Raw genomic sequence first — 26104 nt, forward strand, 5'->3', positions numbered from 1 at the left:
CAGACTTGAAAACCTTTCATTTGTCTTAGTTGTTTCTCGGAAACTGTTGGCATTCAGTATATATAGATGATGGCATTAACGATAATAACTTCTGATTATCATAAACCATTGTAAAGTTAATTGCACTCGCGAATTATAGTTTTTCAGTCTTCATTTAGTATGTGAAACTATTTAAAGTTTAAATTGAAATTAAATGTAAATACACATGTTCTCAATTCTAATAGGTCGTTCTAACCCAACAGTACACAGACATGTCAGAAAGAATGACGAGTCATGTTAGAACAAAACCATCTGTCTGCATCTCAAAGGCACAGTAAATCTCTGCCTTGTCCATAATGTAAAGTCTGCTGCTATTGAGATATTGTTCCCACTTGTCTACTCATTGTACCTCATTGGAGACAGATCAGAAGGATGACCCTTTGAGTCGTTGTTGTTATTTCTCATAAACAGATCAACCTTTGTATTGTTGAACATATTGTTATGGTTTTCTTTGTTGTTTTCTTTTTGTAGCATATTTTATAGTTGAAAAAAAAAACTGACACAGCTTAGCAGGCTGCCTGTGAACAAACTCTCCCTTGATGTGGTGACGCCTTCTGCTCTAAAGCGAGAAGGAAAATTAAATAAATACAAACCATTTTAAGAAAGTGCTTAAGATGCTCATTGAAATCCAGAGCAGTCTTTTTCTATCACATCATACATTCATGTTATTCATATCTGTCTCTAGCTCCACAGACAAAATATAAATTTGCTTCCTCGCTATGTTACAGTTGTAAAGGAAGGACTTTAGTTTGACCATTTAGCAATCATGACTTAACAAAAATAACCCAACACCCTGCACTCAGTAGACAGCAACAAACCAACAATTATACTAACCGTGGTTTCCACAGCAACAACACCTTAATTGATTCACTCCCTAATTAACATGCTTTAAGGACAGCTGGGCCAAGCAACACTGTGTCAAACATCCACTCAGTGCCATAGTTATAAGCTTAATATCACGCTGGCATCAAGTGATGGCGAACATTATGCTGTTTAGCAGAGCATTTGGTTGTGAACTGCTGTAAGGCACACTGAATTTATTTAGTTGCTTTACATGATAGAAAAATCATAATGGGTTTATCTTATTCAAGACATTGCTTTCTCTTTTTTCCAGCTTGTCTCAGTTATCAGTCATTAGTCTATCAGCAAACTGTAATATGAATTAACTCATACTATAAAATTTGGAACTCTAACAACTGTCAGATATTGTTCACCTTGTTCCCCTCCTATTGTAATTTATTCACACTTGTGAAAATTAAGACATCCAGTTTTACCAATGACTTTCACTTTTACCTGAAATGTACAAGATCTGGTTTATTAGCCTGTACTTAAGTGGTTATAGCTGTATCATCTCCTTTTACTCTCTCGGGCCACAGTGAGAAGATGGACTTTCACATTGGTTGAATGTGAAACATGATGGAAGTAATGAGTATACCGATTATCATGTAAAAGTACCAGCTTGAGTCAAAACCATTCTAAATGTCTTTCTCTAGCCATCCCATTTGTAATCTCTAATGTGATAGAAGAGGAAAAAAGAATACTAATGTGTCTGTTTGAATAATTCTGGTTCCCAAACAAGCATTTATTTATTATCTTAAGTTAAATTCAGTTCCGTGTATAGCTTCCTTGGTTTGTGCTTCAGTTTCTCTGTTTGTCAGTTTGGGGCCTTGACTATCTTGACATCTAGTTTTTGTTTTAAGTAAACCTCTTATGAAACATCTTATTAATTGAAAATTAAACCTTTCTTTACCATTAGCAACTAAATTAGTTGCCATGAGCGCGATTTATCTGTTTCCTTGCTTTTTTTTCTGCTAGTTGAGGTTGTAAGATTATCCTTATGCATCATTTTTGAGACCATGGGACTTTTCTTATTGTGCTATCATCAAGTCAAAATATACATTTTAAGACACATACATTTAACAGTTGAGATTCCTTTATGTTAGTCTGTAAGGGTCTGTGCGAATTTGCAGAATGTAAATTTCATGATAGTCTGCAGACACTTTTTTGGACCTACATGGTGAGCCCACTTAACATTGGTTTTTCTTTGTGTTACTTATATCCCATCATGAACAACAAGCTTATTTCAGGAAACTTTTTTTTCCTGAAACCACACACTTGGAACATGTTGCAGACTGACAGCCACCCTTTGTAGAAGCACATTAAGCTTGTTGAAGATAGCATGTTAACGTTTACTGTAGTTTGAAACATCACGTGGGATGAGTGTGTTGTCACTGGACCACTAGCATATCTGATTCTTTGTCTTGATTCTCTTTAGCTTTGCACTCTAATTCTTATAAATAAACTTGTCTGGTTTTGTGAAATGTTTCTTTTGGAGCACTGAAGGCTTAGGAGAGAACTTGTTCTTCTGCTGTCAGGTGTATGAGTGAGCATACAGCAAAGACATCTGTAATCCCACAACACCTGAAGACATGTCGAGAGGTGAATGAGAGGAATGGGGCCAACTCCATGCCTCTCATTCACCTCTCAACATGTCTTCACTGGTTGTGCCTTCCCTTTAAGGTCAGTTAGTCCCAGGAATGATCTTGTAAACTTTGTAAAGCAGGTTTAACAGTGTATTCACACATGTGTGCAAATGCATCCATCTATAATTTCACAAATTCCAAAGTTCTGATATCTATGCCCTTATTTTGAACCTAATGCTCAGAGTACAGTTTTCTTATTGTGTCATGAGAGTTTGTCAGACATGGTGTTATGGAGCAGAGACCACCCTGATGATGATGGACAGCATGAAGGGCCAACAAAGCCAATTAGTGGGCCACACAGCAGGAGGGAAGGATATGGTCCAGGCTGATAAAGTGTCATTGCAGCTGTATATAGACTAATACCTAATATAAATTAGAATAATTCACCAAAAGAATTAACAACTGCCACTGTATAATTGGTTTGTTTTCTGCCAAACCTTTCTACATTTCATAACCTTTCTGCTCTCAGAAAGTGTCCTGAGATTTATACAGGAAGTAATCGGATCTTCCACTATGATCCAACAGTCCAACAGATGACAGATTTTTGAAGGATCTGCAGTTAAAGTATATCATATTTTATCTATATTAAAAGTTGCTCACAGTGTTTCACATGCATGATATTGGGATCTTATGCATTAACCATATTTCTGTGCATATGCAGGACACAGAGGAAATGTTTCCAGAATTGGCAGAAATGGAAGACTGGGAAGAGCTGGGCAGTGGGGAAAGGGAGGAGGGCAGCACCACAGAGTGTGATGATGAAGATGGTTGTCAAGCCTCAGGAGACGGTCAAGACAAACACTGTAAGTCACACCTTTCCATGCAAAAACACTCACTATACAAGCAGAATTCCACACGAAGTCTGCGTGTTTATTTAGAATATCAATTGCGTTATATGACTATGGAAGTATCTTCCTCTGGAGAGACAGTGTGCTTTCTTTTTTTCAGCTAAGTGACCCTGTTATTGTTTTCTAAGAACTGTCACAAACTCTCTCTTTTATTCATCTCCTACCTGGCAATGGATATTGCCAGGTAGGATATTGATTCACCTCAAATCACATTTTCAAATTCTGCTGAGGCTCCAGCAGAATCCAGGTGGTGGCATATAAGTACCTTATATACCAGATGCCAAATCAAAAAGATGGCTTGCTTACTTACGGACACACTCTATTGGACCTCGTGTTCATTTTAATGAATATTTTTTTTAACAAAGCGCCTATCCAACTGCAACCAGTGTTAGGCTTGTTGTACTTTAAAACTGATTTTTTTTTTTAATGCACCTGGTAAATAGACCATTTGGAGATACCATACAGTGAGAGCTAGAAGGAAGTGGACGGGCAATACAAAGAGGGAAAGTAATAAAATCCTAGCTGAGTAAGCTGAGCCTCTTCGGCTCAGACTGCCAGCGTTTCAGCTGCTGATTCAGCAGTCTCTTAATATGTAGCATGTACCATGTTTACTCTGTCCACCACAAATCCAGACAAGCACATGTCGTACAATTGGATGACTGCATGCACATTTAAATATATATTTTAATGACGAGCAATTAAGTACAACACAGACTGAAGTGTATTTACGATTGTGACTATAATTGCAGATTTACATACTGCTTGTCAGTCTTTCTCTGTTTCCTTTCATTCACTTCATTTACCCCTTAACACTATCACAACATGGCCATACTTTTTTTTAGACATCCAGCAGTTTTTTTGCATGGCCTTTTTCTTCTAGATTGCAGCAGTCAAAGCTTTGTCATTTTAACAGGTTGTTTAAATGACATTTAACTGCTGTTTACTGAAACAAACGCAACCCATACTGTTCAGTTCAGTCCTGTAACCGCAAGGTCGACACTGCTAGCAATTTTTTCTCTACCTGTTTTTAAGACAAGACAAAGTGATTCTATTTAACTGAGGTCCTGAAGATTGCACTGAAGGCTCAATCCTACAGTAAGGGAATATTTCATCAGAACAGCGTAATACTGTTTGTACTTAGAAGAAAAGAAGAAAATAAAACAATACGGTACAGTTAAATATCACTGAAAAAGTCCAGTTACATGCAGTTCTGGAAAGGTCCTCTCAGCCCAGCTCCTTGTTACAGTGCGGATGAAAATATCCAGTCTTGGTCAGAGTTCTACCACTACCACCAGTATTCCAGATAATCAATGCAAAATGCTGTCTGGGATTTCCTAAACTACCTCCAGTAATTTTTCAAAAAAAATGGCCCATTGTTTACTGTCTTTTAGCTTTATAAGTGTGTTTTCCATCAAATCACACCTTTTGGCAAGGTAATGGGCTATAGAGTAATATTGCACATCTGGCCCTTGTATTAGACAAATACAAGAAGACAGAATTAATTAATTAATTAATTGTAAGACAGAATTTTTTGCTTCTCTGAAGTCTAATGCCAAGAGATAGCAAACATTATCAGAGATGCACATCACACCACACAAGGCTGAACTCATTTGTGTGTCTGCTCAACTATTTGTCTGAAGCTGTCTGGTGTATATCCACTATGCTAGCGGGCATTCTTTCACATTCTTCTCTTTCAAATTCTCCTAAGTGTTCAGTTTTCTTTAACTGTTACGAAGTTACTTCTTCTTCTTCACTTCTTACTGTGATCTTTGAGAATTAACAAAGTGGGACTGTTAGATACTGCCTTTATGACTTTTCATATATTGACTAAACATTCATCCAAACATCAACTTTGGCAACCATTAAAGTAATTACCCAGCTGGGCCAAGATAAAGGACATTGTAGGCATAGATTATTTTATTTCCATCTGTTTTTGCAGTTGTTTGTCACTGTATAACAGTGCCAGAGCTCCCAAGGTCCATGTTAAAAGGGGGCATGACCGCCTACTGTTCTGCTTAGAGAGACTTCATTACGAAGCAAATGAACAGCGCTAATCTGTGGAGAACAGATTCTCAGTCTGTGCCATCGCACAGATGGCATGAAACTGCTGCAAGTCTTACTGAAACGATACAATTCCTGCATACTGAAAATGCAGTTTGTTTAAGATTGCTAATACAGATGTTTCTATGATTTATGACTGTGAAAAACTAAAGGACTGTACTAGGCAGCTTTTTAAAAAACTGAGCTATAAACTGGTAGTACAATGTTTCTACTTTACACTGTCTGGCTAAAAAGAAGGCATTACAAATAGTCAAGGCAAGATTTGGTAAAGATAATTTCTTATCAGATATACCATTGTGCTCCAAAAGAAAGTGCAGTGTGATTGCATGATGTAATTCCTGGTTTGATCTTGGCCCAGATCCTGCTCCTCTCGCCTGGAGAAATTCACACAAGTGTACTTTGTGCGCCAGATAAGGAAGGCCTGGTCATGTTCGACTGCCATAGCCACAGCCATGAACAGGGGAATAAATCTGTGATTCTTTAATGAACCATATTATCCATCGCCTCTGCAGCTATGAGAGCCTCTTCTGTGGTACATTTTGTGGCGTGACTGTGGCTTATTAACTGTATTACCCGAAACACTTGCACTGCTTCTTCCAAAGCAGCTATTCATTTGTAGATAGCTCATTAACGTATTAATCTCTAAAATGCCCACAATGGCACATTAAACCACTATCTCTCCGTTAGGAAAATAGAGGAGACACCAAATTTCTGTACATCAAAAGCTGGAACAGTGCTTTATTTGTCTGTCCACTAGCATAGTCTGAGTCTGGCAGATTAGGCAGTCGTCTCTTGCTTTCTGTGAAGATCCGCACAGAAACAGAGAAAAAGAGAGAAAAGATAGAGTAGAGAAATTTCAAGTTTAAAAGAATGGGATTGTAGTTTATAATGAAGTCTTAAGTTTAGGATTGAACTTGAAAAAAAAAACGAAAAAAAAACCAAACTCCATCCCACTGGTAAATCTGTTGTATTTGACTTCAAATAGAAAAGTTATTATAGCGTTAAAGCTGTTGTTGAGGCAGTCTACCAGGTATTGTATGAAAAGTCATGAAAACAAAAAGGAGATGAAGGCAGGTTATCCATCTCGCAGGAGCACGAGTAATCGCATGGATAAACATTTCCTGTGATTGAGCCGGAGGGATGTGCAGTGACAAAGTGTGAATCGTACAGCCATGAAAGTAAAATTCTCTTTTGGTAACAAACACCATCTGTCAGGAATGCTGGTGAGCTCATCAAGAAAACAAAAACACCCCCTGGCATTTTTTTCACAAACTTTACAGTTCAGTGGGTAAACGTGTCTAACATGAAGCCATAGGCAGTGATTGTTTCTCTTTGCCGTCCTGTCAAAGAATGTAATTATCAAAATTTGACGAGATTGAAAGTTATAGGAGTCGATTATTGTGCATCTGGTCTATCCTTGCATACCCTTATTTGAGATGTGAGTGTCTCCACAAGTGTGTGCATGAGTGTAAATATGACCCTTAGGGTTGTAAACTCTGATAATTAACTTAAATTGGCAGCAGCTAGTTTGGTGGCTTTTTTACTTAAGAAAATAGAGTGCTGCATAATTAAAAAGGTGTGGCTGTATGGTACAAGAAGGCCTCCATCAACAGGTTTTGAATTTACCTCTAGGGGCAAAATCTGCACTCACGTCTATCAATGCTCGATATTTCACTTTCTCACTTTGCTCACATACTCAAACTCACAGGCAAACACACACTGAATCTGACCTTGGTGAAAGTGTTCAACTTAGACACATAGTATCAGCACACTAAGGTAATGGGTTTGTTGTTGGTGGTGTATTTTTACCTGAATGTCAAAGGCATAGAAAGAACTTTCCTCCAAAGCCTATAAGGCCAAAAAGGTGTGTAGCAGCTGTTCATTCTGGCAAGGGAGCTACATTTCTGAAATGAATAGCTGGGCAGGATACAGCCAACCTGCACTAGTGTTAGTAAGATTACACTGGATCGACCACAGTCCCGCTACAGCCTGCTGTTGTCCAGGACCCAGCACGCACTTTGCCTTTCTTGTTCAAAAATACAACGAAAGAAGGCGAAAAGACTGGGGATTAAGGGTGGATTGTAGCAAGTTGGATGATTCAGGGTAATAGCCAAATGTGAAGGAGAGCAGAAAGAAGAAAAGGCTGAAACTAAACGCACTTGAGTGTAAAAGGCATAAGGCTGTCCATTTTTACGTTGTAGCGCAGGTAACGGAGAAATAAAAAGATTCAAAGGTGCTTTCGAGTCGAAATCAACATAGAGACTTATGATTCAATCTACCGTGAGAGTAAAGGGTTAGAAGGGTGGACTGGGGATTTGGTGGTTGTATGCACTGGCAAGCTAGATAGAGCCAGTCCAACCCTAGATCTTCTCTTTCTAGGTCCTGGGCTGAATGAGGTCCCTTAGGACTGCCGTGCATAGAGAGCTGGCTGGCCTGCAGATGTAGTGGCTGTGTCCCGGTGCGGATATTACCAGTATGACTGCCATTTCCCTCAGCCTTTCATCTGGAGCTCAAGGGGCTGAGAGAGAATTCCGCAGGGCAGAGTAGGGTTGTTGAAGAAGGAACGAGAGGATTAGCAGAATGGTCTGGTTTGCGGATAGATGTAGGAGGAGTGAGTCAAATTTTTTTGGTCAGATATGCAGGGCCATCCATTTGTTGTGTGCGAGACTGTGGATAATGTTGCAAAGTTGTCTAAATACTTGTTTTGCCAATAATTTAGAGAAATGTCAACATAGTTTCTGTTTAATTAATGACATATGAAATACATCCTTCCTGATCACTTAAACTACAAAGCAAACTTTTTTTCCTTAAGTTTTATTACAGTCGTCACAACTGTCTTCTATTTCCTGCTGTCTCTATTCATCCCTTTTATACCATATTTCACCTTGCTTTTAAGTGGGCTCCTTTTTCTCACTTGCATGACATATTCTACCCTGTGGTTTTATAGCACTTTGAAAGCATATTAGCTTGAAAGGCTCCCTAGGCGCACGGTCATCAGAGGAGAATGGTTCTCATTAGCCAGCATCATCATTTCCTTTCTTAGCAGTATCTGTAAGGTCTTTATGATTGAGCTTTTGCAGCACACCTTTGGGAGCCTGGTCGGGAAACACCAAGAATCTCTGGTGTGGCAACAGGTAATAAACCAAAGGAAATGGTGGGAGTGAGTATGTACAGAAATTAGTGAAAATTAAACCTAGAATTCAGATCAGCAGAGGAACACAGGGTGCTAGTGATCTAGTGCTTTGATACCACAGCCACATAAAAGCTTTAACAGTACCACAGAAGGAACTCTTATTCTTATAAGACATTCTTACATGCACATGTTTCCAAGCAGTACATGGACTTTAAAAGATGGTTCAGACTCATAAAGTGTTCTTTATTGAAAGCGGTGCAGTGGCTAGAACTTCATGTTTAATGTGTGAATAAAAACCTGGTACACCACCCTTCCCCCTGAGCCCCAATCTGCTTTAGATTATACTTTTAGGTTGCTGTTGAGGCAATATTTGGTAAACCTCAATGAACTTATGGAAATGGGTTGTCGGTGGCCAGCGTTGCTGGTGTGAGTGACCCTCTTGACTGTCTTTCCTTGACCAGAGCTTATTGTTGGCTACTAACACAGAAAATGGCATTTCTGCTGTAACACAGCACTGAGCAAACAAAGTCAGACATTCCACTGATATTGAAAAATGCAGTAGAAGGATAAGCAGGGATGAGTGTGATCCTCCTCTGTCTCATCTCAGCCTAGTATACAGGGGGAAATGCAATGTAGGTGAGGGGAGAAAGACGGAAAAACGTCGGCTGGGATTTTCCCACTGATGACGTGGGAAGGTAATCCTTTGTAATATGTATAAAATGCAAAGTTTTGTTTTAAATGACAATCACAGTATTTTTTTTTGTTTGTTTGTTTGTTTTTAGATGGCCAAAAGCATGTTAGTGTGGCATGAGTGGTAATGAAATCTGGTAGCAAACAGTCTATTTACTACCTGGAGTGCAAAGTCTGTGTGTAGGCTTTACAGGTAAGCATCAAAGAGACACACGTTGGAAGACAAGTCACTTCATTAGAGCCCAATCCCATTGATCTGTGGTGAGAGCAACAAAGTCCTTCTCCCTTATCCATAAGTAATGTGGCAATTAGAAGTGAACCTGGTGCAGATTGTCAGGCCAGAGGGCTGAGCGAGGGCTGACCTCTGACTGATTGAACTGATTGCAGATTAAAAGGACCAGTGTACTCAGTGCACAGTTCTAAGTGATTTAATTCTAAAACTGCAGTCAGTTACGCAACCAAGAGTTTACATCAAAGTATTTGATTCGCCCACACAAAATCAAACATTTATAACATCACAGCGCAATGTGTTTTTTTTTTCTCTCTTACCCGCTCAGATATGTGAAAACACTTTGAAGTTGAGAAGGCAAGTATCACTTAAATCACTTTAATTCAGAGGGGCCCGTCACATGGAGCAACACAAGACTGCATTCCATTCTGTGCACTTAACTTTTATGTGTGCACCGCTACTTGGTGTCACTAAGCAGATAGTGTCAGTGACAGTTTACACACACTAAAGCTGGCACTGAAGTGCTGAATAAATTTGTCTTGATAATTTCAGAAGGATTGTGGATTACAGCAAATACAATATGAAATATATTTGACAGCCAACATTTTTGATATTGCCTAAATAATATAAATAATGATTTCAGTCTATTTATTTGGTTATGGAGAGATTTTTATGTGTAATGCATGCATCTAGGCAGCAAGGCAAAGCAGAACGCTTAAATGAAACAAAGTCCTGTTTAATTGCAATAGTAACATCACAAATGTGAAAGCATTAATCTTAAAGGTTTGGTTTATAGTGTTATGAGACTTTTATAAAAAAAAATAAAAGACCCATCTCCTTGGCAACAAGACCATCTCCCAGCTTTAAAAGCCAATAAGAATTTTCCTTGTTGCGTCTGTCTTCCTGTGTCAGCGCTAAGGGGAGAATTACAGCATGCTGATAACACCGATGCTAACTGATCCAAAATGCTAACTTAAAAATCGCTTTCTGTTCAAATGTATCCAATATTACATATGTTTTCTGGGCTTGGTCTGCTACCGGACAGCTATTTTTGACAAGGAGCCGAGGCCGCGCTCGTTATTAGTTACATGACGGAAAAACAAGCCACAAAATAATGTAATTTGACCTTTCAGAGCACATTCCTGCTACTTTACCACTGCATCGATTGGTTAGTTTGTTTGTGAGTATAACCATAAACTAAAACCTGCTAAAAACTAGAGCGCACAGCAACACTGTGTTCTTTTAGATTAAGCTAGTGTTTTTTTCCTGTCCAGTTATTGTGTACTATGCAAGAAAAATAATGGCTCCAGTAAAATATTAAAAAGTACTGTGTGATAGCAAGTAAAGTGATAAAAAAACAACTAAATACAGTCTACAAATAACCAAATAACTCTCCCATGTTTTCCCATCACCTAAACAACAAAAACAAAGAGACTCTTCAGATCAAAATGTCCCCTCCAGAATAGGAAAGTCTGGTTGTAGCCTACTGCGGCTAATGTGGCCAAAGTAAGTGTTAGCAGGGGGACAACTATGACTTGTGGTAACTTTAAAACAGCCCATAATGGGTCTCAAAACCTAGGGCATTCCGGGTGGTGTGGTATTTTGGGCTGAAACTTGAAATATACATTGTTGAGGACATGCAAGCCTTGTTAATATCACTCAAAAAGTTTTGGATAATTCAACCTTTAAGGCTTGTGTACCAGTAAGTTAAGTCCATGGGGAGAAGTGTGAGGTTAGTAGGTACATGTGAGGGCATTGTTTCCCTGAGTTGTGCCTCATGTTCATTTCATTTTGATGGTTTAAAAAACAAACTAACTAACTAAAAAGAACCCCAAAAACTATCAACATGTGTTGTTTGTCTGTGCGTGTGTGCGTGTGTGTGTATGTGTGTGGCCATGCATGCGTGCGTGTGCATATGCGATTGAAAAAGAAAGAGCAAAAGGATATAAATGGCAGTTTATTTCTGCATCCTTCATGCTTGTCTCTCTACAAGGACAACGTGACACCTGGCAATGTGATGAGGCAGCTGGTGTTTGAGTGCACACAGGTGTGGTGTGTGTTCTGAGTACCCTGGTGTGTGTAGCGATGGGTGTGTGTATTTGTTTGTGAGATTGAGGAGTTGTCTTGGGCATTAAACTTCCCTCATCTTCCACTCCATCTTGAGAATCTGTCACATTGACTGCTGGAGGTCACTGTCCTCCCAGGGCCCCATTTGCCAATTTTTGTTTCTGTGTATATGTGTTTGTGTGTGTATGTAAAGGGTGTAAATTTTAATCTTGCCAAGGAGCTTAATAGTCTAGTACAGCCAAGAATCACACTGGACAGATTCCACTCCACTGATCCCTGTGCTAGTTGCCAGGCTGCTGTGCCTGTTGCTAGGTTAGCTTTAGGCTAAGACACGTACCCCACTGGTGCCCCAGTATTTTGGCCCTTTTAGCCCCCTGAGTGGCCTGCCAGAGACCTTGTACCAGTCCTGTTGTACAGGTTGCCTGTGAACCAGGGAGGCAGTTCTCAGAGATGTGCATGAATTCACTGTGTTTCTCAGAAAACAGAATAGGGAGATTAGTTTGAATGAGTGAGGAGCCCCTGCCTGACATGCCACCACATAAAGAGTGATTTGCGGACAACAACAGCACAGAGATGGATGGCCAGTAATGAACTGTGTGAATTCATCCTCCCCTCCTTTTTACTCTCTACCCTTACCTTTCATTGTAAGACAATGTGTGTGTGAAAAGAGATAAGAAAGACTTGTTTAAATTCTTGGAACGGTAAATATGAGTCAAGGAAAATGAGGCCTTAAGAAATTTAACATTTCCCTGTTCTAACAAACAGCGTCGGGATATCCAGGATTTGTAGCTGGTAACAGCAGCATGGCTGGTTTTTTTTGTGTGTAAAGTTGTGATTGGAAGACAGTGATATGGCTAGTTATTAATGTTGTTTTTCCCCAACCATGAAATCAACAACTTTGACTACAAGTGTAACAGCCATGGAATACATTCAGAGAAGCTGCATCTACGACAATGTAGCGTGCAACCTTAAGAGGTCACTTAACTGGTGTGTGGTCTGGATTTTGTATATTTGAACAAGAAAACATTTGATCTTCTTAAAGTTAGTGCTTCAAGATTAAGGTGGTATAATTAAACAATACCACAATGGAAATTAGCTGTGACTTTTTTTCTGAACATTTTGAGTGTGGTTATATGCTACATTCCTTCAGTTGCCAGATGCTTAAGTGCAGTCCTGTCTGTATCCATCTTTCTTTAAAGGGGTAAAATGGGATTCAACTAGGTCATTCCCTCCATTTCTTCTTTTTTAAGCTATACCTACAGTTGCAGTCAGAAATTTACTTACGCTCATCTTGGGCATGAATGTTATGGTAATTTTAGGCCTTTAATGATTTCTTTGAACTTTTCTTCTTCAAGGGTGGAATAATTGTTTAGCATAAATCTTTAATGACTTTCAAAAACAAGAACTGGGTGCACAAGTTTGCATGCATTTTAGCTTTTTTTCCTAATCCACACAGGTTCAAAATTATATATACAGGCATACAAATATATACAAACATTTACTTAAATATTTTTATAAAGGTGGTACTGAAGGTTCTGCAATGTCTTAACATGACAAGGCCAGAGCCTGTTAACTGATCATGATTGACCACAACTGGTAGTTTCTCTTTGCTAGCATAAAAATGAAACACTCATTGGATTGACCAATATGCAGACCAATGAGGAAGTCCAAGGAACTCAGTGACGATCTAAGAAGGAGATTTGCATATTTACACAAATTGGGACAGTTCCAGAGTCTTAAAGCCATTTCTAAGAAAAAAAAAATGCAGATTCCAAAATCATTAGTTCAGTCAGTTTGTGTGTAAGTACAACTTATTGAGAAGAAGAAGATGAGGGGAAATTTGTGAGAATTATGTCCGAAACAATCCAGGAACCAAACTAATGCTCAAGCCTTCCACGAACTAGAAACTGTTGGAACTGCTGCTAGTGTCACTTTCCACAGTGAAGCAACTTTTACATTGGCCTGAGAGGGTGCTGACCAAGAAATGCCAAATGCCCTCTGAATAAAAGTTGTATGGTCAGATGAGACAGAGATTTAGTTGTTTGGCCGCAATAACAAGACGCATATTTGGTGTAAAGGTGAGGCTTTTAAACCCAAGAACAATGTACCAGTTCTCAAGCATTGCGGAAGTAGCATCATGCTCTAGACCTGTTTTGCTGTCATTGGTACTGGTACATTGTGCAAAGTGGATGGAACAGTTGTCTCGCAGTGCCTTTTGTAACCTAAAGATCCCACAGTAACAGGGTCTCACAAATAAGTTTGTGTTCCAGTGACGGTGAGAAAAACAACTGTAGTATTTAATTCATCTAGTAATTAGCACTAATTACCAGATACCTCTGTGTCCTTCCCCTTATTTGTTTACGGATGAAGCTTGCTAACCAAACTTGCTAGCCATGACTAATGAGTTAGCACTTCATGGTGTAATTGCAGAGTCCAGAACCAGTTGATGTCACAGTGTCCATCTTTCACACTGTTTATCTGCAACAGAACTTACTTGAAATTAGTGCTATATGAAAAGCATATATAAAAAAATGAACAAAGCAGAAAGCAAGTGAAGGCCTTAAAGGGAAACACTGCACGTAGCAAATATCTGACAACGTTACAAATCTGGCTGGATCTAGTGTGAGTTTTTCCTTCCTATTTATGACAGACTAATGGTAAAAATCATTTTTACTTACAGTAGTTCAGTGTATTTTAGAAACAGACAGCTGGCACCCATGCACTAATGCATATTTGGCAAATGCATAAAGATCTTGTCTTACGACAAATAAAGATTAATCTAGAAAATCGACAGTGTCATTATGTAGAAATACAGGAGCAGCCGAATAAACTGCGCCTCTGTTAGTTTTTTGATGCATGCTCACAAGTGTTGTATTTAAGCTGGAGTCAAAAACTGATAAAGACAAGGAGTCACCTATGTTAGGGAAACATCAATACATGGGAGATCCAGAGGCCTTGCCAAACCTAGGCCCATGAGCTTCTTTACAACCTTCACCCCCAACATCCACATCCAATTAACTGCTATGCAGTTGCCGAAGAGCTGCAAGGTCAAGAAAATGGTTAGCAAGATACTGACCTCAATTCTCCTTCACCACACCCCATCAATGCACTGTAAGTCATAAGTTCACCTTATAACTGTCTTTAGAAATCTACACAGCAGGCAGAGGTGTGAACTGACACCAGGTGTTTTAAAGTTCATGACAAACAGGTCAAAGTCTTCTCATTACTCATGTAAGTTCAGTGTGGGATCAAGTTGCAACGTACAACAGTAGGTTACACTGTAAATAGATTTGCTGTAACGTAATTCTAGGTGGATATTTAGTATGGTGAAATAATAAAATGAACTTTAGCGAAATTTATCAATGTTTGTCGTAGCTATAAAGTCTGTACTCAGTCTAGAAAAGCTGTCTTGTCATCTTGATATCAAGTAGTGTGACAACTTGCTAAGCCCCAGTAAACAGTAGCACCATTCCTCGCTGGATTACAGCTCTGCAGCTAGGGTTGAGCCAAGAGTTTTATGCAGACATGCACGCCTCATGATACACACATACAGAGGCAGGCAAAACACAAATGTAGACATAATTTTTCAGGGTTAACTTATTTAATGTGTGTGTGTGTGTGTGTATTCATTTCTGCAACCCTATATGCTGTCGGTGTGAGTATTCTAGCCAACTGTAGTTTATACATGACACAAAGGGGGGAAAAAAAGAGAGACTAAATCTTATCAGCTGAAGACAGAAAGAGAACTGTTTGACAACAGTCTGATTCTTCCTTTTGCATACCTAAGTTAAAGGATTTAATCTGTGAGACAGCAGCCACTGTGTGCTGGCAAACCAAAAGGAACCAAGAGGAGGCAGGGGAAAGAAGAAAACTAACACGGTTGCCTGGAGAATTATCATGCAATTTTCGGTCGTTCAGAATTTTGATGGCCGAGATATTTGTTATTCTTATTATTCACCTTACTGCCTTTATTCCTCTATTTCTCTCTTGCTACCCTCCCATCCCTCCTCTCTCTTGGCTAGGGCCTGAGGTCCACCTCTTCTTCTGAGCTTTGGCCCGGGTTGTTAGAAGCAGCTGTTGTTCCTCTTTGGCCAGTGGGAAATAAAGGCTCCTCCAAACACACAAGCTACCCATCTGGAGAGGCATTAGTGGCAGAGGACACTGTGAACTGTTTCTCACACACATAGCCAACACAGAGGTCAATGAGGTTGTTAAACTGTATGTGTAGTTAGGTAACACAGTAACCGCACTACATATCAGAGTGAAAGTTGGGTGGTCAGTTGTATAAAATGGCACGAACCATTTTCTCTTCATCTCAATGACACAGTTTACCGCATCCCTAAACAGCAAGTTTGAAAGCTACAGCATATTATTTATAGTATTATGGTGTTTACAGTGTTTACAGGCCCCACAGACCCATGCATCGATATCCAGAAACTGCCCAGACATGAAGGTCTTAGGTTCTGTTTTTTTATTTGATTAGATTTTCTCTGTCCCTGTTTGTTGACTATTACAAAAACATCTATAAAATCAAATCCCATTTGTCATATACTGATGAAGAACATATGTCACTGACTGCTGTTGTGATGGGAGAAGTATGTTGATGTGCCATTGCATCACCTTGAAGTCGCCTGAGGTGATTGATTCCATCTGTCTTGATACAAGTGGCGATGGATATTCATCCTCATACTGAAAAGCTGAACTAAATGTTTTCCTCTTCTAACCCTCTATGTCATCCTTCACTCCCTCCCACTCTGTGTTTTTTTTTTCTATCTTGCTTGTTCTCCCTTCTTTTTCCCCACTGTTCGGGGATTTACACATGACTCAGCTTATGAAGCATGGCTTATCTGCTAACATTGTCTCATTATGACAACAACAACATAACATTCCATTAGTCTTCTGCCCCCCAGTTTTCTATTTCTTTGTGCCTCAAGCTGTTGGAGGCTTTAAGGAACAAGTACTCATCTCTTTTTTCACCCTTTAAATTTCTGCTTATTTTTCTCTCCCATTGTAATTACATTTTTTTCTCCTGTTGCTATGTAACTTAGGCACTCATATATTATTGTATCGTATTATTGCATAATATTTCCACTCAATGTGATCAATGTGCCATTTTTTTTACAGTATAGTGCTTTTTTTGTTTTATCTAAACTTCCAAAAATGTCAAGCGTTATTAATTATATCCATTGTCTGTATTTTTTTTTTTTTTTTTTCAGTTTGAAAAATGTTCGGTGCTTCCTCGACATGTTGAGGGGATTTCATAGTTTTTTCTTCGTCTTCTTTCAGGTGGTCCCTTTAGGGATCACCTACCTCACCCTATCTCTAGCATCCTCTTCTGTCACTCCAATCCTCCCTACTACATCCATGATTCTTTTCTGTGGTGGTCTTTCTCTTTTTCCTCCTGCTTTGCAGCTCCATATTCAATATCTATCCATCTTCTTCCTCTTGTCCAATTCAGGGTTACAGTGGAGCAGGAGCCTATCCCCGCTGTCATATAGTGAGAGACAGTGTACACCCTAGACAGGTCACAGATCTATTGCAGACAGATAGCCATTCATACTCACATTGAACTTGCCAATTTAGAATGACCAAATAGCCTAAGCCTGTGAATGTCTTTGGTCTGCCGGAGTCTTGCATGACACTGGCAGAACGTGCAAACCCCACACAGAAAAGCACCATCCTAGTTTCAAAATGTATCAGACAACATCCTGAACACTTCAGCTTCTACTGCAAAACCCCCTCCTCACTATAAAAGGTAATGGAATATGCTCAGGTTGAGTTGCTGTCAAATAAGCTCAGAGCACCACTTAAATACTTTGACAAAAATAGGCCTGGTTACATTATTAGTTTACTGAGTATTGACTCTCCTTTTAAAAATGATTGCATCTAATTTTATTTGATTTAAATGATCACAGGAGACGTTACCTGGTTGGCAGTACTGCAGAATGTGTCTAATTGGTTGTCCTGGCGAGGACTTTCTCCATTAATTAGCCAGTTAGTTAGCCAACAGCAGAGCAGTATTAGTGTTGTGTTGGCTTATTCAAATGCTGTTTTTTTACACCCCCCTGATGAGATGCAGCCCATTTCCACTGAAACAATAACAGCAATCTGATTTGAGATAAATGGTGTCTTTGTCTATTGTCTACTGGAACAACAAAAACCATTGGCACACAAAACACTTTTGTCTCAAGAGCCCCGCCTAGCCCTATTTACACAGATACAGTTTAAAGAAACCACTTGGCATTAGGCTTTGCCTCAGTGTGGGGACTCTGATATTGAACATAATCCCCATCACAACCAGTGCTAGGGCCTCGCCTAAATCAGTTCCAGAAATAATTGTTAACTTGTTAACTTATATAAAGGGGTTGCTACAAAAAATATTCTATTCATTCTGTTTATTTGTACCATTTTGCTATACAGCGACACCTTTTTGGCACATCTCAGTCAAAAGGGGTCAGCTAAACTTCTGAGGTAATCTTGAGTGCAACACCTTCAGGCTTTGGATCATTTCCAACTTACCAGCTGTGTCTCATTTGGCAGTATTCTCTCAGGTTCTGTTTTATCTTATCATCTTGTCATCACATGTTATCTTGTCATCTCTTGTCTGCTCGCTAAATGTATGGAGATTTTTGTACGCAGTCTGAGTCTGGCATGACCAAATAACAATCGCTTTCAGTGAAAATGTAAATGTAAACATATAAATATCTGATTAAACCCAAAGAAATCACTACAGTCTATCCAACACTCTTCTGCTTTATTGCCTCTTACCTGTTTCTATATAAAAATAAACTGATGCCAATGCCAAAGTCAATCCCCCTTAACCTCTGTGCCTGTTTGCTTCTGTTTATGTCGATGGGATGCTGTTGTATTCCTCCCTTAGCGCGCACAGAAGCCTTTCTGGATCACTAAGTGCTGCTAGCAGATAAATCTAGACATCTAATACTTGTAATGACGGTTAATTGGAATGTAACTGAGACTGGGTGTGCACTTGTTGCACTGAGACTGTTAAGCTCCCAGTAATTCACTGATGTGCTTATTGGGTTGGGTCAGTCAGGGAGGGTGGGTAATTTGGATTTCTCACACACCAACATTTTGTCACCACCCAGAGAGAAGGAGATATGATGGCAGAAGCAGTGCGGTGACACTGATAAATTAAAGACAACTGAGATCTCAGTCAGTTTTCATGTCAGCTGGGAATTTTTTGTCTAAATAGATGTAAATTATGTGGGGTGTCTGTTACAAAAGGTGCAATTACTTTCTTATGACTTACTGTCATTATTAGTGTGTCTTATACAGCAAAAACAAACAATGTTGTTGTCAATCTTGTAAAATCAAAATTATCAAATCTTTCAGTTAATGATTAAAATAATTAACTTTCATAGAAAAGGGTTATTATATTAAATACTTTGGCACATCTCAGTCAAAAGGGGTCAGCTAAACTTCTGAGGCAATCTTGAGTGCAAGGTTGAAGGATTTGGAAGTTCTGAATAGCGTAGGTTGGAAGTATTAACCCTTGTACGGTATTAATTACACCAGTATACTGTATGTATTTAAGAGAAGTTATTTTAAACAACATTAAAAAGTGCACTGTAGGTTTCTGGTTAATAGCTTGTTTCTTGAGCAGGATTTCACCGGTTGGGTCCAAGCCGGGAAGCCTTGTAGTCCAGTTCAGCTGTCCTTTTTGAGGTCAACATCCAAAGAAAAACATGGCTCCTCTTTGCTCTCTTTGGAGATTTGACATTCTGCACTAACCTGCTGTTGTGCTGCTTGTAAAGTCAGCTGCCTTCTCTAACGAAACCTTTGAATCTTCAGCAGGCCTTTGCATTACCACAGTTGGACGTTCTGTGCGTAAATCATTAAGATGAGCGCTACAAGCAGGCCTCCGCCTCTGGAAAGAGCACCTCTCTCACCAATCAAGGATTAAAATGTTCAGTTTTTATTTTATGTGTGTAATTGAAAAAATACTTTTAGCTATTAAGTAATGTAGCAGCATTATAAATGCACTGGCAAAAAAAAAACCTAAACTAAATAAATAAAAAATAAAGCATTTTTGAAAGCAAATTATGGGCACTTTGAACTGAAATAGCCACTGCCACTAGTCTTTGAAAGGTTTTAGAGTTGAAGTAATGGGAATCTTGACTAAGTGATTATTAAATATAATATACAAACCCAAAGAACATTTAAGCACATATGCCTGAATTTAATGGAGGCTAAACTTGTTATTTTCTGTTTCTCTTTCCCGTTGTCTCTCTCTGTTTTCGTCTCCCACAGTACCCGAACCATCCAGTGCTGGTAAACCATTAGGGAAACATCCTGAAGGTGACAGCCCGCAAGAAAACCCCTCTAAGCCCCCCTTAGTGAAGATGATAGGGGGTTCTTCATCTGCCAGCTGGACACAGTGCTGCAGCCTTGCACTGCTTTTTGCTGGACTTTGCCTGCAGTGGATCCTGTTCTGATGCCAGCACAGGCTGCGGATCAACCTTCACCTCTGTCCCTTTAGGAACCTACACGCACAGAAAAACTCATATACATATCACAGATATAATCCTTACTGCTATCCTCAACGTACATAGATACAAAGGAGAACGGGGCAGATGCAGACTGGTGTCCTGCAGCATCACAATTGTGGGTGTTTGGACAAGCTGATATTATGCACGCTTATCTACAAGGCTACGAGGCTGGACGTGTGTATGCAAACATGCACGTCCTTGTTTCACTTACACAAACACACCTTTGTGATCCAAAAATGAAAGGCCATCATTCTGATTTTACTTACAAACACCCGCCAAAAACGCTTTGTTCTTTTTCTGCTGCTGGTGTTTACTTACCCTTTGATGCTAAAAACCTCATCACAGCACTGCGTCTCATTTGAAAACTCACCTCATTTATATTTGGGGATTAAGGAATGCATTGACTGCTAGATCAATCCCAGGTATGTGGCCTCATACAGCAGATTTGATATTCTCTAATGACTGCGTGCCTTGGCAGTGATAAGAATGTAACAAGTACGCAGGTACAGCACAGGCACACATGCATGGCTGAATTGTGCAGATAAACTAGGTGTGTATAGTATGTAAGTGTACATAGGTGGACAGATTTGCTAGAGTTTATGAGGTTCTGATTGAAAAAAAAAGCTCTTAACTGACTGAGCTGAATAGAGTTTTCGTATTTTTTCTTTTCTTTTTTTGTTTTTTTGAGTTAGCTGTGAATGGGCTGTGCTTGTCGTTCAGTACAAAATAAGAAAGGGTGCAAAAAATGTAAAAAAAAAAAGCATTATCAAGAATAATGCAGAAATATGCATAATTTTCCTCCTTAAATCCATGACATAAATGGACGGTTTTGGACATTTGAACAAAGTCTGTACATTGTTGATTTTGATCATGTCTGTTGTGCATCCATGTTTGTGTGTCTACTCATTGAATTACACTTTAATACATGTATAACCTACAGAGCTATCAAAGTCTTTCCCACCATTTCTCATTGGTGACATGACATCAGGGTTTGCCTTTCTATAACCCTAATTTCAGAAATTTGGGACAATTTGTAAACTATAACTGAAAACAGAATGATTTGCTAATCTCATAAACCCTTATTTGATTCACCATGGAACCCAGTAAAATGGTATATTTACTTTTCTTTGATGGCAGCAAGATCTCTCAAAAACGTTGGGACAGGGTCCTGTTTACCACTGTGTAGCAAAACCAATCCGTAAAAGTCTAGGACCTGAGGAGGCTGGTCACCAAATGTACAAGCTGCCAGTTCCATGCTATCAAAAATGCAGACCTTTGAATTATAATTTGTCTGACCAGAACAGTTTTCCATTTTGCCCATTTTAAGTAAAATTAGGCCCAGAAAAAGAAGTGATGTTTCTGGATCACTTCTTTTTGGCTTGATGGAGCTTTAACCTGTATTTGTGTCCACAGACAGTGATTCGTGGAAGTTTTAGTGAGCCCATGCTGTTATTTTTATGTCAGAATCATGTCCGTTATTAATGCAGTGCTGCCTGATGACCTGAAGAGCACAGGAATCCAATTTCTCCCTTGCGCACAGAGATTTCTCCAGATTCTCTTTTCCTGATATTACACACTGCGGATGGTATGATATCCAAAGTCTTTAAAATTTTATGGCAAAATAGTGAAACTCTGCCACACTATGATGGTCTTTGTACACCCAATTATGTTACTGACCTCATGCCAATTAACCTACTTAGCTGTGACATTTTCCTTCAGCTATAGTAGCAATTACTTATTTAGCTTTTTGAGTCCCAAGATTTTTGACAAATGTTGCTTGCCATCAACTTGAACTTGACCTAATGTTTTTCATAAATACGTCTGTGTTCTACTGTAAGCAAAATATATCTTTATGAGATATGTTAATTTACAAAAATCCAGTAATTTTCATAAATCATAGGATGCTGCTTTTATTTACATTCAACACAGTGTCACAACTTTTTTGGGAATTGGGGTGGTAAATAATAGGAATTTGAAAACAGGAGCAAATATGACTGCTTTAATTCTAATTTAACAAAATCATTTTCTTTTACAAAGCTATGGGCAACTTGTGCCCATAGCTTTGTAAATATACAAATATACATACAAAAGCAAAAAACAAACTGAGAGTCTCAAACTAATGATGAAGTATTGATGTTTCCAATGATCATGCATGACAAGAGAGCAAAAGAAAAATGTGTCAAAAAAACCAAACAAAAAACTCCCAAAACTAAGTAATGTGGCTTGCTCTTTATACATCTTTTCCTTCTTGTGTAGATTGGTTGTATCCACTGGTACTAGCACAGCAGATTACCTGTAAACGAGGATGATGAATGGTCCCTGTTAAGAAGATGCCGTATAAATGCTGACTACGTCATATGTAAAAGCTACACAGACACAGTGTCTAAACTCAATAGGTCTATATTGTGCTGGCATACCATACATACAATAAAAGTATTGTAGTTAATGGAGAGTAAAGATGACCACACCTATGTGGATTTCAACAGTTCAAATGTTTCACATTTTGGGTCAGGTTATCATATTTGGTTGTTTTCCTACTTGTATGTTCTGTTCCAGGCCAATGTTCTTTGCACTCACTGGTTCCTTACAGTCATATACCCTCGCATGTGTATAAATGTACATATTTTGCATCACGTGTCATTTGTTTTTTTGTCTCATTTCGTCTCTTTTGTATGGGAATGATATAGTGTTGTTGAGCTCTATTAAAAGTGCTCTGCTCTTTCGTTTGCTTCTCTAGCCTGTCCTTAAAGAATACCAGTCACGAACAAAGCAGATCTTCCTACTAGAGACTAACACACATTACACATTGACACAGGTGTTTTTATTTAATACTCTTGGGTCATTTCCCCGACTTTCCTGTTGTTGGTCCTATGCACTTTTCAGCATACCTACATCCATCTTCAACCCAATTTGCATTATAAATACAAAGGCCAGTGTGTATGATCAGGAGCTTTATTTTTTTGTATTGCCTCAACTTCTGTTGCCCTGGTTCCTTAAAAACAAATCTTAAACTTGGGGGGTGGTTACGATACTTTAGATACTTTCTGAGCCTGTAAAAGGTCTAAGTTGATGTAATTTGTTTTCCAATGGTTTGACCCATATCATCTAGCTATCATCTCTGTGCACCAACTAGAGCCAGGAGAGCTTAGCTTTTAGGATAAAGTGTGTGTTCATGCTTGCAGCTGGTCAGCAGTGACAAGGATTGAATTATGAGGGCATGGGCAGGGCAAGCTGTCTCAGTCTGACCTTCTCTATTTGCATCTAGGAAGCCTTTTGCTAAACATATCAGTCTGTGTTTGTTCCAGGAATAGAGGCAAAGGCAGTGTGCAGAAGACATGAATAAGTTTGGCACCGTCAGTCATGATGACAGGGAGGACGTCAGCTCACTGCACTCATGTGAGACTGACCTGTTGACCACTCCTGAGGGGGAACTTTGCCTACTCGTTGAGTTTAATTACCCTTAATTTGTCCCTGAAGTCTTGATATTGTTTTTAGTAAAACACAAAGCACGCACAAGGAGTGCAGAAGCACATGGTTTGTTTGTGCTATGACGCTGAGAGTACGGTAATCGCCAACGAGATAGCGTGAGGCTATGGTTTAAATCAGCTGTATTTCAGGCTGAGGCTGTTTTGGGAATTATTTTAGCATCACTGCATGTTGCCAGAATAATTACATAGTGTCAGAAGGATTTAGAATTGATGGTATAACTGGTCTCCAGTGTAACAATGATCTTTAGTTATTTAAAAAAAAAATGCAAAATGGCAACGCATCAGGTGACAGCAGAGCTTCAAGCCTTACCGCACCTCCAACTGTTTTAGCCATCAGCCCAGGAGCATATAACTAATAGCACTTTCCTTACTAAAGCACACAATGTGCACAAAAATCATCTGTCACGCACACACGCACGCACACACCAATGATCTCATTCACACACCCTGTCTCGCAAATGCACACTTCCAACTGCACGCGCGCTGTATTTGATCCTTGGAGTCTATTTCATGCTTGTTGCTATAAAACTGAGTGTCTGCTTGGCTGCAGAGGAGAGAGAGGAGGGTGCCCAGTCTGTCTGTGCATAGCGTGCCTTCTCTTTGCCCAAGCTGTAATTGGGATGGATTGTTTCTGCCTGACAAAACCAAAGCCTGCCATTGGATGAACAAAGCCATGGAAGAATCTAAAATATGAGTCTGAAACTAAAATAGAGTTAGTCTGATAATTGCTTGGAACTTTTATTTCACTCCTTTTATTCATTAAGCAGTTTTGATAAAGACTATAGATGATTCATTGGGTATTTATGCACGTTAAAAGAAACAGTGTGGTCACTGAGTGCAACTGAAAGTTCAGGGCAGGGGACCTGAGGTCACAGCTGCTCAGCTGTCTGTCTGGCGGGGCTATTTTAAACTATGGCACACATCAGCGCTTCTGTCTGACTGGCTTTGCCAGAACACACTTAAACATCCTTGCACACACACACACTGCACACATGCATGCAGAAATCTTTACTGCATAGTAAAGAGTAGATCTAACACTAATTCACACAATCAGAGAAGAAGAACAGTCAAGTCACAGACTGCAAACTGAGCTTTAAGATTCGTACCTGCCTTTTCTCCTCAGATGTTCTCTGAATTCAAGCTGATTGTGCAATACTAGGGTGGCAGTGACAGTACCCCCAACCACCACCTCCAGATTGTCTTACCTTTTCAGCAAGGGGATTACAGTGATGAGCAAAGGAAGAAGGAAAGCGCTGGAAATAGCTTTTCAAAAATGGGCAGTTGGGTGAGGCAGAGGAGAAACGAAGGAGGACCTGCGGCTGCCATTTACCACAGCTCTCCTTCTTGACTTTCACTCGTCAATGTATCAATTTCGCTCTCTTCAGAGGTTTGTCAGTGCTTACAACAAAGTAACACATGCCCTCGTTGCAGGATGCCGATCTTTCACCCTGCTCCGCAGGCCAATTAGCATTATGATCAGTGAGTTTTTGAGCTGACTAATTGAGTCCAATTAAATCATTTTCAACACAACAGAGCATCAAGAAGAGCCTCGGACATGCTGACAGGGATCAAATCTGCAATAGGATATAATGGATTATTTTCGTTTTGTTTTTGTCTCCAAACCACTGATTGGTCTCACTTGTCAGTTGTGTTTCACATCATGTACAGTTCTGCTGGCAGTGGGCAAGAAGACAGCATTAAATTGTGTATTTTTCTTGACACTGAGCATGACAATGTTGTCATTTGTGTCCAATAGTGGGAAAATGCTATTGTGAAGTGATAGACAATTTATTTCTGAAACATAAAACAGAATAAAAGCCAGCACGCATCGACAAAGCTTTTGTGCATGTCAAGAGCTGTAAAAGTTTTCAACATTGTACTTATCAGATCACTCCCTCTGCTCAGCCATTCTGTGTATGAAGAGCATCAAATATGAACAGGCATTTAGCTTTGCAATAATTTCCTATCCCATAAGAATCCCAAATTATTCTCTCCGTTATGAAAGAAAAATAGAGACAGACTTGAATCACCACACTTGCATTGGACAGCTCGCTCTTTTTAAACACTCACTAATAAGACCCACAGGGGAAGAGATTTTTCAGACCTTGTTCCTGTCACACTTTTTCAGTATCATACAAGGAAAGATGGGAAGAGGTAATCTGTGGCAAAAGAAAGAACTGTGACTAGAGCAAGAGCTGTTGAATCTCATTGCAGCTGGTGTTACAACATTAAGAAAGGCAACAAACAAGAGCAACAAACTGAGCATGCTCTGAAAGCGTCGTGCATTATCATTTGCTGACTTTTTATGGATAATTACAATGCAAATTCAAATTCTGGGCTTGAGTAAACAAGATGCTGTTACTGCCATGGCATCTTTGGTTAAACCAGTCTTAAAATACTTTGCTATCTCTAAATGTTTCAACTTTGTGGTTGCATTTTATAGGTTTTGATTTGAAATAAACTCTTTAAGAACAAATCCTTAATTTTGTTTCTTAACTAAGCATAATGCACAATGTTTAATTTAATGGAATCTGGTCAAATGAAAAGCAATTGATT

General features: G+C 39.2%; 1 protein-coding gene across 2 annotated transcripts in view; it reads left to right on the forward strand.

Moving 5' to 3' along the window:
• Positions 1 to 25848, forward strand: part of gpc5c (glypican 5c) — a 102708-nt gene extending 76860 nt beyond the window's left edge. For both annotated transcript variants that reach the window (XM_085141799.1, XM_085141800.1), the window contains 2 exons: positions 3184 to 3325; positions 19822 to 25848. In XM_085141799.1, the coding sequence (XP_084997925.1) occupies positions 3184 to 3325; positions 19822 to 20006 (327 nt within the window). In that variant the 3' untranslated portion in view covers positions 20007 to 25848. The remainder of the gene's footprint in view (positions 1 to 3183; positions 3326 to 19821) is intronic.
• The last annotated feature ends 256 nt before the right edge of the window (positions 25849 to 26104 follow it).

Source organism: Neolamprologus multifasciatus, chromosome 18, assembly GCF_963576455.1.
Source record: "Neolamprologus multifasciatus chromosome 18, fNeoMul1.2, whole genome shotgun sequence".
Lineage (NCBI taxonomy): Eukaryota > Metazoa > Chordata > Actinopteri > Cichliformes > Cichlidae > Neolamprologus > Neolamprologus multifasciatus.